Raw genomic sequence first — 13,917 nt, 5'->3', positions numbered from 1 at the left:
CAAGAAGTTTTAAAGACATCCGAGAAGAATAAACTTGTTTATAGAATAATTGTTTATATCAACTTTTTTAGTTGGTTTTTGCCATTTTTTATTTTTATGATCCTTTCTGAAACTACTGTATGGCAGTAGTTCTTAACCTGAGAATCTGACCAAAGCTGCGGATTCTTTTCCCAGATAAATACCTTTGAGACACTCAAGTGGAATGTCAAATTGGCAGGTAGTTAAGTAGGTTTGAATCTCAGAGGAATGGTCTATGCTGGTACTGTAGCTTAATGAGTTACAGGTGGTAGTGGGTGGTAGCTGAAGCAGATGGTATGCGTAAAGTCACCTGGGAAGAAGGCATAGTGTAAGATATGGAGAATGCCTAGATGTAGTGTATTTCTGCTTATGTACTATGACTTTTTGGAGAGCCCCAAACTATTTTAATATCTAAGATATTTTGCTCCCTTGAATCAATTTTTGCTGCCTTAGGTACAATGTTGCCCCTGTTGAGAATGTAAATGCTAGATGGATTAACCTGTAGGCCACCACTGACCTTAGACTTGTTTTGGTGGAGTGATTGATGGGTCTTAATAAGCCATATTGGCGTGGGAGAGGAGATCAGGAAATAGAGAGAGAAAGCTAGACAACCCTTAAGATGTTTGACTGTGAGGAGAGGAGTAGCTATGGGGGAGAAGGGGGAAAGGGCTGATTCCATCATTTCTAGTAATTGTCCTGTTACCAACATTTGAGAAACAATGCTGACGTGTTTCCTTAGCTCTTAGTTTACTGGTATAGAGAATAAATGGTATAGAGAATTATACCAGTAACTAAGCTGTTCTGTTGTAATTCACTTGGCTCCATTTGTTTCACTATTGAAAACCTCACTTTAATTTCTTATCTACAGAAAAATCTTTTCACATTCGCCTTTTTCACAAGCTAAGGAGTTATTGAACTAATCAAATATGAATGTCCTAAAAACATTTACTTTTTTTACTGGCTCTCTTTGGAATAAGATCTTTATATAAGACGATCTTTAGCCAAGGGCACCTATGATCTTAGGCTTATCTTTAAACTTTTGTACTCTTTTAATCTCTTCCTTTTATTCTCTTATTTCATGCATTATATTTTAAGAGAGCACAGCGATGTGTATTTTAAAGTCAATTTTGGGGAATTCCCTGGTGGTCCAGTGGTTAGGACTCCAAGCTTCCACTGCAGGGGGCACAGGTTCGATCCCTGTTCGGGGGAACTAAGAGCTCTCATAGTTTGCGGCACAGCCAAAAAAAAAAAAAAAAAATCAATTGTGAAGAGGTATGTGTCTTGTGGCTCTTCTCCACATTACCTTTCTCACATTCCTAGTACACAACCTTATATGCCTTTAAATCTTGATCCTTGCTAGTTATAAAAACATTATCTCTCTGCCCAAGTGACAATAGTGAGATTTCTTACCTCTGCCCTCTTACAACTTTATATTGCACTTGAGTTTGAATCATACCATAAAAGCTATATTTATGTTCTATACTCTTTGAGGAATACTCAACTTAGACTTACAGTTGTAGCTCAAGAAAGAACAGCAAGTGTGGCAGAACAGGTATAAGAAAATCCTTGTTCAAAGTGGCCTTGTCACTCTGCTAGAGGTGGCCAGAGATTAGCTGTCATAATCTGGATGGACTTAGTTGCACGTACAACACAAGTTTCTTGTGCTTTTCCAGTGCCTGATCTTTCAGCCTTTATAGGACAGCTTCCTGGGTTTTAGTATATCCCTGTGTTAATCTAAGTAAAAGGAAGCCCATAATTCCCCTGGAGCAAATAACCTGCTACAAATGGATAGAAGCCCAGAATTTTCAGCAGTTCATGCTTTATTGAAGAGGTGTGAGTATGAATTGACCTCACACTACTGTTCAGAAAACAATAGCTCATTTGTTTCAAAGTAATTTTTAGCAACTGACATTATCAGAATATATTTATAAGTTCTAGCCTTGAAGTAATTATATTTCTTAACAAAAGCTCTTAAGTTAGGTTTTCTGACAATTTTCTCACTGAGCAACTCACTTCCTCTCTGCAAGTAGGTGTTTTTTTTTGAATAAACATAATTGATATTCAATAAACTACACATATAAAAGTGTAAACTTTGATGTTTTCTCTCATACACACACACACAACGACTATCATAGTCAAGATAGTGAACATATCTATCATCCTCAAAAGTTTCCTCATGCCCTAGGTAGCACCTCTTTCCTGCCCTCCCCACCTTTTTCCCCAGGCAACCACTGGTTTGCTTTGTGTCACTATAGATTAGTTTGCATTTTCTGGAGTCATAAAACATGTACTCTTGGGCCCAGCTCCTTTTATTCAGAGTAATTATTTTGTCCTTGTTGTTATGATACCAAGAGTTTATTCCTTTTTGTTACTGGATAGTATTCCATTGTATGGATATACCACAATTTGTTTATCCATTCATAGTTTGATGGACATTTGAGTTGTTTCCAGTTTTTGGCTATTACAAATAAAGCTGCAGTGAACATTCACGTGCAAGTCTTTGGAAATATGTTACCTTTTGTCTTGGGTGAATACCTGAGAGTGGACTGCATCATCATGGTAGGTATATATTTCATTTTTTAAAGAAACTGTCAAAAGGCTTTCCGAAGTAGTTGTACCACTTTATATTACCACCAGCAAGAGTAATATAACTTGTAAGAGTTCAAGTTCCCTTACATCATCACCAACACTTGGTATGGTCAGTCTTTTTCATTTTAGCCATTTGAATAGGTATGTAGTGGCATCTCATTGTGGTTTTAGTTTACATTTCCTGAATGACTAAATATGTTGTACTTTTGGCATCATATTTAAGATATCATTGCCTAACCCAAGGTCACAAAAATTTTCTTTTTTGTTTTCTTCTAGAAAGATTATCATTGTAGGTTTTACATTTAGGTCCGCAATCCAGTTTGAGTTAATTTTCACATATAGTTTGAAGTTTATTTTTTTGTATGTGGATATCCATTTGCTGAAAAGTTATTCTTTCTCCACTGCATTGCTTTTGTGCATTTGTCAAAAATCAGTTGTCCAGCAAACAATAAAAGAGAAGATTGATGTTGGACTTCATCAAAGTTAAAAACCATCAAGAAAGTGAAAAAACAACTACAGAATGGGAGAAATTATTTGCAAATCATATATCTGATGAGAGACTTGTAGTCAGAATATATAAAAGAACTCTTACAACTCAATAATAAAAAGATAACCCAATTAAAAGGTAGACAAAGGATTTAACTAGACATTTCTCCTAGGAAAATATATAAATGGCTAATAAGCACTTGAAAAGATATGCAACATCATTAGTTATTGGGAAGTGCAAATCAAAACCACAGTGAGATACCACTTCACACACATAAGAATTGCTCTAATAAAAAAGACAAATTATAACAAGTGCTGATGAGGATGTCTAAAATTTAGAAGTCCCATACATTGTTGGTGGGGAATGTAAAATGGTACAATCACTTTGGAAAACAGTTTAGCAATTTCTCAAAAGGTTAAACATAGAGTTACCGTATGACTCAGCAATTCCATTCTTGGGTGTATACCCAAGAGAACTAAAAATGTACGTCCACACACAAACTTACACAAATGTTCATAGCAGCATTATTCAAAATAGCCAGGAAGTGGAAGCATCCCAAATGTCCATAAACTGATGAATAGATAAATAAAATATATAGATACAGATAATATCTATACAGTAGAATATCAGCAACAAAAAGGAATGAAGTACCAGTACATGCTACAACATGGACTTATGCCAAGTGAAAGAAGCCAGTCATGAAAGGCTGCATATTGTATGATCCCATTTATATGAAATGTCAAGAACAGGCAATCTATAGAGACAGAAAAATTAGTGTTTGCCTAGGGCTAAGTGGGAGTGGGTGGAAGGTGACTGTTAATGAGTACAAGGTTTCTTTTGGGGATGATGAAAATGTTCTCAAATTACATTATGGTCATGTGAACTTTATGGTATGCAAATAATATCTCAGTAAAGATGTTAAAAAAAATGAGCTGTCCTTATATGTGTGGGTTTATTTCTGGACTTTTCTGTTTTACTGATCTATTTGTCTATCTTTATGCTAATACCATGCTGTTCTGATTGGTATAGTTTTATAATAATGCTTGAAATCAGGTAGTGTTAGCCCTCCAGTTTATTTTTCCCCAGAGTCGCCATGGCTATTTTAGGCCATTTGCATTTCCATATGAATTTTAAAATGTTTGTCAATTTCTACCAAAGAACCTTCTTGGATTTTGAGTGGGATTGTGTTGAATCTATAGATAATTTGGGGAGAATTGACATCTTAATGATATTGAGTCTTCCAACCCAGGAACATTTATTTAGCTCTCCTTTAATTTTTCTCAGTTATAGTTTTCAGTGTATAGGTCTTTCACATTTTTTGTCAGGTCTATCCTGAAGTATTTCATATTTTTGAAGCTATTGTAAATGGTATTTTTAGAAATTTTCAATTGCTGATTTTGTTGTTGTCATTGCTAGTATATGGAAATATACAGTTGATTTTGGGTATGGATCTTTGTACTCACTTATTAATTCATTGGATTTTTTTACATGGTAATCATGTCATCTTTAAACAAAAACGGCTTTACTTCTTCCTTTAAATCTGGATGTCTTTTATTTCTCTGTCTTGCCTGATTTCACTGGCTAGAACCTCCAGAATGTTGAATAGAAGTGATGAGAGTGGACAATCCTGATTTTAGAGAGAAAGCATTTAGTCTTTCACCATCAAGTATGATGTTAGCTATAGTTTTTTCTTAGGTTCCCTTCTCTTCCTAGTTGGTTGAGAATCTTTATCTGGAATGGATGTTGGATTTTGTCAATTTTTTTTTTCCTCTCTAGCGAGATGATCATAGGTTTTCTTTTCTAGTTTGCTAATATGGTGAATAACATTGTTTGATTTTCGAATGTTAAATCAGTCCTGCATTCCTGGGGTTACACCCCACTTGGTAATAATGTATTATCCTTTTAATGTATTGTTTGAGGGACTTCCCTGATGGTGCAGTGGTTAAGAATCCACCTGCCAAGGCAGGGGACATGGGTTCCACCCCTGGTCTGGGAAGATCCCACATGCCACGGAACAACTAAGCCCGCGAGCCACAACTACTGAGCCCACGCACCACAACTACTGAAGCCCACGTGCCTAGAGCCCGTGCTCCTAGAGCCCGTGCTCCGCAACAAGAGAAGCCACCACAATGAGAAGCCCGAGCACCACAACGAAGAGTAGCCTCCGCTTGCGGCAACTAGAGAAAGCCTGCGCGCAGCAACAAAGACCCAACGCAGCCAGAAATAAATAAATAAATAAATTTATAATGTATTGTTTGGTAAGATTTGCTAAAAATTTTGTTTAGAATTTACATCTATGTTCTAGGAGATATTGGCTTTTACTTTTCTTGTAATATCTTTGACAGGTTTTGTTTTCAGGGAAATGCTAGCCTCATAGAATGAGCTGGGGAGTATTTGGGAGGAAGAGTTTATGTAGAATTGGCATTATTTCTTCCCTAACTGTCTGGTAGAATTTGCCAGTGACTGTCCCTGTTTCTGGACTTTTCACTGTGGAAATGTTCTTAACAACAGTTTCAACATTGATAGTAGAAATAGGGGTATTCAGGTTATTTTTTTCTTGATGAGGCTTTAGTAGTTTGTTTCAACAAATTTGTCATTTCATCTAGGTTGTCTAATTTATTGGCATAAAATTATTCTTAGTGGGCTTCTCTGGTGGCGCAGTGGTTGAGAATCTGCCTGCCAATGCAGGGGACACGGGTTCGAGCCCTGGTCTGGGAAGATCCCACATGCCGCGGAGCAACTGGGCCCGTGAGCCACAACTACTGAGCCTGCGCGTCTGGAGCCTGTGCTCCGCAACAAGAGAGGCCACGATAGTGAGAGGCCCGCGCACCGCGATGAAGAGTGGCCCCCACTCGCCGCAACTAGAGAAAGCCCTCGCACAGAAACAAAGACCCAACACACCCAAAAATAAATAAATAAATAAATAAATTTATAAAAAAAAAGACTCTCACGTCTTGCATTATAAAAAAAAAAAAATTATTCTTAGTATTCTCCTATTATCCTTTTAATATCTGTAGAATCTGTAGTAGTTTCATTTCTCTTATTTTTTATCTTAAAAATTGTATCTTCTCTCTTTTTTTTCATGATTAGATAAGCTCAAGATTTATCAGTTTTATTGATCTTCTCAAAGTCCCAGTGTTTGGTTTCATTAATTTTTTTAATTCTGTTTTCTAATTCATTGATTTCTACTTCAATCTCTATTATTTCTTTTCTTCTGCTTACTTTAGATTTAATTTCCTCCTCTTTTTTAAGTTTCTTAAGGTAGAAGATTAGGACATTTACTTGATACCTTCCTTCTTTTCTCAAATAGGCATTTAGTGCTATAAATATCATACTAAATACTCTTTAGCCACATTCAATAAATTCATTTTCATTTGGTTCAAAATACCTTCTAATTTCCCCTTTTTTCTTCTTTGGTCATAGGTTATTTAGCAGTGTGTTATTTAATTTCCAAGTATTTGGAGATCTTTCAAGGATCTTTCTGTTATTGATTTCTAATTTAATTCTATTGTACTATGTATGTCTTGAAGTCTTTTGAATTTAGTGACACTTGTTTTATGGCCCAGAATATGATTTATCTTTGTAAATGTTCTAAGTCCAATAACCTTATAATAGAAGAATGTGTATTCTCTTGTTCTATAAATGTGTATTCTGCTATTCTGTAAATGTTGTGGAGTGTTCTATAAATGTCCATTAGGTCAAATTGGTTGATGATGTTGATCAAGTCCATATCTTTGCCATTTTTATGCCTAGTTATTCTATCAATAATTGAGAGAGGGTATTAAAAATCTCTGCCTGTAACTATGGATTTATTGTATCTCCTTGAAGTTCCATCAGTCTTTGTTTCATGTATTTTGAAGCTCTTTTATTAGATACATAACTGTTTGGGATTGTTAGGTCTTCTCAATTAATTGACTCCATAATTATGAAGTGATCTTTATCTCTGATATTTTGTTTGCTCTGAAATGTACATTGTCTGATACTAATATACCTACTCCAACCTTCTTTTAACTAGTGCTAGCATATCTTTTGTGTTTCTTGTATTTTTAATCTATTTGTTTCTTTATATTTAAAGTGCGTTTCTTGTCAGCAGCATGTAGTTGGGTTGTGACTTTTTGTCAAATCTGACAATCTCTTCCTTTTAATTGGGGTGTTTAGATCATTTACTTTTAATGTGATTTTTGGTAGGGTTTGATATAAGTATATTATCTTGCTATTTGTCCCATCTGTTCTTTGTCCTCTTTTTCTCTTTTTATGCCTTCTTTTGAATTACTTTTATATTTTTATATCTATTACATCTCCTTTGATGGCATGTTAACTATGACATTTTTGTTATTTTATTGGTTGTTCTAGGATTTATGTCATACATCTCTAACTTTTCACAGTCTACCTTCAAATGATATTATACTACTTCACATATAGTATAAAAATCTTAATATAAGAATCTTAAAGTAATGTTCTTCCATTTCTCTCTTCCCAACCTTTATGCTATTGTCATACATTTTACTTTTATATATAAAATACATTGTTATTTTTGTTAAAGCAGTCTATTATTATTTAAAGAGATTTAACTAATAAGAAAAATCTTATATATATTACCTAAAGTATCACTTTGCTCATGTCTGAAAGACAACCTTTAACATTTCTTTTAGTTGTGGATACACAGGCATACCTCGTTTTATTGCACTATGTTTTATTGCACTTTGCAGATATTGCATTTTTTACAAATTGAAGGTATGTGGCAACCCTGTGTTGAGCAGTTCTACTGGTGCCATTTTGCCAATAGCATGAGTTTTTAATTAAGGCATGTACATTGTGTTATTGCACACTTAAAAGACTACAGTGTAGTGTAAACAGAACTTTTATATGCACTGGGAAACCAAAAAATTCATGTGACTTGCTTTATTGCAATATTCCCTTTATTACAGTGGTCTGGAACCAAACCTGCAGTATCTCTGGGTTATGCCTGTATTAGGGATGAATTCTTTCAGTTTTTGTATGTCTAAAAACAACTTTGTTTCATTTTTCCCCCTCCATTTGTTCATTTATATATTTATGTGACATGTCTTTTTTTTTTTTTTTTTTTTTTATAAAACACATAATGTAAAATTTACCATTGTAACCATTTTCAAGTGTACAGTTCAGTAGTGTTAATAAATAAACATATTCATATTGCTGTGAATGTGGTATGAGGTGATACCTCATTGAGATTTTGGTTTGCATTTTCCTAAAGATTAGTGATATTGAGCATCTTTTCATGTTTGTTGGTCATTTATAGATCATCTTTGGAGAAATGTCTATTCAAGTCCATTACCCATTTTTAATTGGATTAACTGCTTTTTTGTGTTCCTTTTAATTTTTTGGATTTTTCCCCTGTGGTTTATTTTGGATAATTTCTATCATTATGCTTTCAGATTTCGTTCTGCAGCATTTAATCTGCTGGTAATCCCATCCAGTGTATTTTTTTAATAAAGAATTTATTTTTATAGAGCAGTTTAGATTCACAGCAAATTTGAGAGGAAGGTAGAGCAATTTCCCATATGTACTCCCTGTCCCCTGACATTCAGAGCCTCCCCCATTATCAACATCCCCCCTCCCGGTGTGGTACATTTGTTAACAAGTGATAAGCCTACGTTGACACATCATTATCACCCAAAGTTTATAGTTTACATTAGGGATCACTCTTGGTGTTGTACATTTATGGGTTTGGGCAAACGTGTAATGACATGTATCCATCATTATAGTATCACACAGAATAGTTTTACTACTCTAAAAGTCGTTTATGCTCTGCCTTTTCACCCTTCTTTCCCTCCCTCCAACCCCAGCTTCTGGCAACCACTGATCTTTCACTTTCTCCATTGTTTTACTATTTCCAGAATGTCATATGGTTGGAATCATATAGCTTTTTGAGATTGGCTTCTTTCACTTAGTAATATGCATTTATGTGCAATGTCTCTTCATGGCTTAATAGCTCATTTCTTTTTAGTACTGAATAATATTTCATTGTCTGGATGTACAACAGTTTATATATCCATTCACTTACTGAAGGACATCTTGGTTTCTTCCAAGATTTGGCAATTATAAGTAAAGCTACTTTAGGGCTTCCCTGGTGGTGCAGTGGTTAAGAATCTTCCTGCCAATGCAAGGGACACAGGTTCGAGCCCTGGCCGGGGAATATCCCACATGCCGCGGAGCCACTAAGCCTGTGTGCCACAACTACTGAGCCTGAGCTCTAGAGCCTGCAAGCCACAGCTACTGAGCCCATGTGCCACAACTACTGAAGCCTGCGCACCTAGAGCCCGTGCTCTGCAACAGGAGAAGCCACGACAATGAGAAGCCCGCACACCGCAACGAAGAGTAGCCCCTGCTCACTGCAAGTAGAGAAAGCCCACACACAGCAACAAAGACCCAACACAGCCATAAATAAATAAATAAATAAGTAAATAAAATAAATAAAGCTACTTTAATCATCCATGTGCAGGTTTTGCGTGGGTATAAGTTTTCAACTCCTTTGAGTAAATACCAAGGAGTATGATTGCTGGATTATATGGTATTGGATTTTGTCAAATGCTTTTTCTGTATCTATCTATAGGATCTTGTGATTTTTCTTATTTAGCTTATTGATGTGATCTATTACATTAATTGATTTTTTTCATGTTGAACCAGGCTTGCTTTCTTGGCATAAATTCCACTTGGTTGTGGAATGTAATATATGTACACCATTGGATTTGACCTGCTAATATTTTTGAGGATTTCTGCCTCTTGTTCATGAGAGATATTAGTTGTAGTTTTCTTGTAATATCTTTGTCAGGTTTTGGTATTAGAGTAATGCTGACCTCATAGAATGAGTTAAGAAATATTCTTTCTGTTTCTGTCCACTGAAAGAGATTGAAGAGATTTGGTATAATTTCTTCCTTAATTGTTTGGTGAACCCATCTGGGCCTAGTGCTTTCTGTTTTGGAAGGTCACCTATTATTAATTCCATTTCTTTAATATATAAGCTTATTCTCAAATGTATTTTTCATCTCAGAAATTGTAGTTTTCATCTCAAGAAGTTGATTTCAGCCTTTTTTATGTCTAAACTTTTTGAACATATAGGATATAGTTGTACTATCTGTTTTAATGTCCTTCTGTGCTAATTCTAATTACTGTCCATTCTAGGTTGATTTTGATTGATTGATTATTCTCTTCATTATGAGTTGTATTTTCCTGCCTCTTTGCATCTTATCTTTGATTAGATGTCCAACATTGTGAATTTACCTTGTTGGTTACTGGATATCTTTGTATTCTTATAAATTTTCCTGAGCTTTGTTTTGGGATGCAGTTAAGTTACTTTGGGGCTTTGCTTTTACAATGTTGGGTGTGTCTGGAGCAGTGCTCAGTCTAGGACTAATCATTATTTCCCACTACTGAGGTAAAATCTTTCTGAAAACTTTACCCAATGTCCTGTGCATTATGAGTTTTTCAAGTCTTGACTGGTGGGAACAGGCTCTATTCTGTGCTCTCTGTGAGCACAGGACACTGTTCCCTGTTATTCTTTCGGATGGTTCTGTCCCTGGCCCCAAATCATTTCCTCACATACATGCACAGTGCTCTGCTGTGTATTAGAAGGAGACCCTCTGCAGATCTCTAGGGTCCTCTCTCTGAGCAGCTCTCTCTCCCTGGTTTTCTGTCTTAGGAGCTCTAGTTGCTTTTGTGTCCCTGGACTTTGAGCTTCATCTCCTCAACTCAGGGAGTCTCCCAGGCTCCACCTCAACTCCCTGTGCTGCTGCCTTGAAACTTTTGAGGCAGTAAGCTTGGGCACTTATAGGGCTCACTTCATTTGTCTTCCATCTGTCAAGGATCACTGTCTTTTGTTGCCTAATATCTAGTGTCTTGAAAACCATTGTTTTCTTGTATTTGGTCTGGTTGATTTCTGGGTTGATTTGTTTATTTATCTATTTGGTTGTTTAAGGTGGAAGGGCAAGCCCAGTCCCTATTACTCCGTTTTAGCCAAAAGCAGAAGCCCTGTCTACTTGTAGTTTTAACCTGAGAAAGTTCTTGTATTAGAATTCTTACAGGAAAACTCTTTTAGTAGTAATCATTGGTCATTTCCATTCAAGAGGCTATGTGTATACATGAACTACGGGATAAACTCAAATCAGCCAGCAGGAGTTTTTGAGGCTTTTCTAGGGGTGTTAAACTGATTTCCTGACTTCCCTGTTTCTGGGAATTTCTTGAGTTATTTGGATCTAGAAGCTAATTCTAAATAATGATTTTACGAAATTCCTAACCACGTTATGATTTTATTCTCAGAATTAAGAAAAAGAAAGAGCAGCAACGTTATGCTGAAGAGCAGAGGATATTAAGAATGAACTTTCGTGAAGAGCCATATTCAGGGGAGAAGATGAGTGAGATACTAGCCCAGCTACAACTTGAGGAAGTACAAGGAGCCAGAGAAAAACAACAGAAAGAAAAGGAATACCAAAGGTACTTTGAAAAGTTATGTGTGAAATTTTGGCTCTAGAGGAAACGTGTTAGGAAGTCAGTGTTCTCATTTTCCTTAAAAAAGAGTTGACTGTGTCTTCTCATACTTTTGGGAGTACAGAACTTCATCAAATTTCTTGATTGCCTAATACCTCTCTGGAATAGCACTACAGTTTTCCTAGTGCTGCTTCCCAGGACAAAGAGGAAGAGTTGAGGCACAGAGATATGAAATAGTTTAAAAGTTAAAGCTGGTAGTAAAATAAGGACTCATACTCATTCTCTTCCTAGTGGTTCACTTTGCCTGGTCATACTGTATTTTTATAGATATGTAGAAGCTTTAAAAGCCCAGATCCAGGAGAAAATGCAGCTGTATAATATTACTTTACCTCCACTATGCTGCTGTGGTCCTGATTTTTGGGATGCTCATCCTGATACCTGTGCCAACAATTGTATTTTCTATAAAAACCACAAAGGTAAGTCTCTTAAAGGAGTGGTTGGGGCCTGGTGGCAGTTAAAAAAACAACAACAGTAAAAGTAGTGATTGTAGTAATTTAGCATTTATTGACTAAGGGCTTACTATATATCAGAGACTATTCTACCCCCTTTACAAAACAACTCTGAGGCAATAAAAATAATTATAGTGAGTTATATTTCTCTTTGAGATCTGTTATCTTCTTGTCTCCATTTATGCTGGGGAAATATTTCTAGCTCACTCCACAGTAGTGAGACTAGGGTTTCAGGTCCTCCTGTAAATGAAGAATATTAGAGCTTGCCTCTTACGGCCATCTAAGTTAGGCCTTATCTAACATAGACTTATTATTTATATTCACATATATATATTATTTATAATGTGTAGATATCCACATTAGACTTTCAGTTCTGCTAAGGATCACTGAGGGAAATGAGGACCAATATAAACTCTATCTTTATCAGGGATCCCAGCTAGAGAAGATGAGTCATTCCTGCTGAGACTAGTATTTCTGTTTCCTGTCCATTCTTAAATATATTGATTTACATACTGTAGAGATTATATAGGCTTCATACACACACTGAAAGTACTGCAAGTATTTGTATTCCTGTTGCCCTGTGATATGAGTTTATCAGTCCTGTGAGTTATATTTTAAAAACACAAATCTGATCGTGCCATTCCCCTATCATCAAACCTGTAGGACTTACCATTACAGTACAAAATACATGTCATATTTGGCATATTTTCTCTCTGGCTCCAGGCAACCCTCTAGCCTTATCGAACTTGCTACTGCCAGGACATGCCACATTTTTTTATACCTTTGCACCCCACACACTCATTTCTTTGCCTAGAATGCCTTCTTTCCTTTACTTTTATTAATCCTTCAAGACCATCTTAAATGTTACCACTTCTGGAAATCTTTTCCATCCTCTCCTAGTTTTTCTTTCATTCCAAACTTCATTCTGTGATGACATTTTGTATATGCCTCTGGTCTGGAAATATTACACTGCAATTTAATTTTTGTGTCCATCCTCTCCCTTATCTTTCCTATAATCACAGAGTACTTGGCGTGTGGTAAGTACTCAATAAATATTTATTCAGTGAATGGGTTAAAGTTAATTCCTGTGAGACTGGGCAGAGAAACAGTACTAATAGAAAAAGGTTGGGAGAATTGTTTAGAATCTGACTTCATTCACCACTGTGCAAATCTTTATTTGCAGCATATACCCGGGCACTACATTCAGTCATCAATTCCTGTGATATCCCTGAAGGGAACTCAACTCTTCGAGTCGCCATTCATAATTTTGCTTCTGCACACAGACGGACTTTGAAAAATCTGTAATAAGAATCTGAAATCAACTGTTAGTATTTCAACCTTCACTTAAAGTCAACCCTGAGAGATTATTTATGAAAAGATGTTAAAGTTTATAAGATGTGTAGTCTGAAAAGAAAGACTGTCCCACATAATAACAGCTATCACTATAATTAGATCATGACCATTGTTTCACTCTGCTTGGCACCAAGATTGAAAGTTGGCTTCCAAACTTGTCTCTTTGCTGTAAACCACATGGAGCATGTTGCTTTAAAAATGATCAGTCAGGGCTTCCCTGGTGGCGCAGTGGTTGAGAGTCTGCCTGCCAATGCAGGGGACACGGGTTCGAGCCCTGGTCTGGGAAGATCCCACATGCCGCGGAGCAACTGGGCCCGTGAGCCACAACTACTGAGCCTGCGCGTCTGGAGCCTGTGCTCCACAACAAGAGAGGCCGCGATAGTGAGAGGCCCGCGCACCGCGATGAAGAGTGGCCCCCGCTTGCCGCAACTGGAGAAAGCCCTCGCACAGAAACGAAGACCCAACACAGTCATAACTAAATAAATCAATAAATCCAAA

General features: G+C 36.4%; 1 protein-coding gene across 8 annotated transcripts in view; it reads left to right on the top strand.

Moving 5' to 3' along the window:
• CCDC15 (coiled-coil domain containing 15) overlaps positions 1 to 13,652 on the top strand; it is a 54,390-nt gene extending 40,738 nt beyond the window's left edge. For 7 of the 8 annotated variants that reach the window (XM_036859919.1, XM_036859918.1, XM_036859922.1 and 4 more), the window contains 3 exons: positions 11,390 to 11,563; positions 11,885 to 12,033; positions 13,250 to 13,652. In XM_036859919.1, coding sequence (XP_036715814.1) covers positions 11,390 to 11,563; positions 11,885 to 12,033; positions 13,250 to 13,371 — 445 coding nt within the window. In that variant the 3' untranslated portion in view covers positions 13,372 to 13,652. The remainder of the gene's footprint in view (positions 1 to 11,389; positions 11,564 to 11,884; positions 12,034 to 13,249) is intronic. The other variant, XM_036859924.1, reaches the window with a different exon arrangement.
• Positions 13,653 to 13,917: the final 265 nt, after the last annotated feature.

This window comes from Balaenoptera musculus, chromosome 8, assembly GCF_009873245.2.
Source record: "Balaenoptera musculus isolate JJ_BM4_2016_0621 chromosome 8, mBalMus1.pri.v3, whole genome shotgun sequence".
NCBI lineage: Eukaryota > Metazoa > Chordata > Mammalia > Artiodactyla > Balaenopteridae > Balaenoptera > Balaenoptera musculus.
The sequence above is the reverse complement of the archived record's forward strand: the minus strand, read 5'-3'. Positions and strand labels throughout refer to the sequence as shown.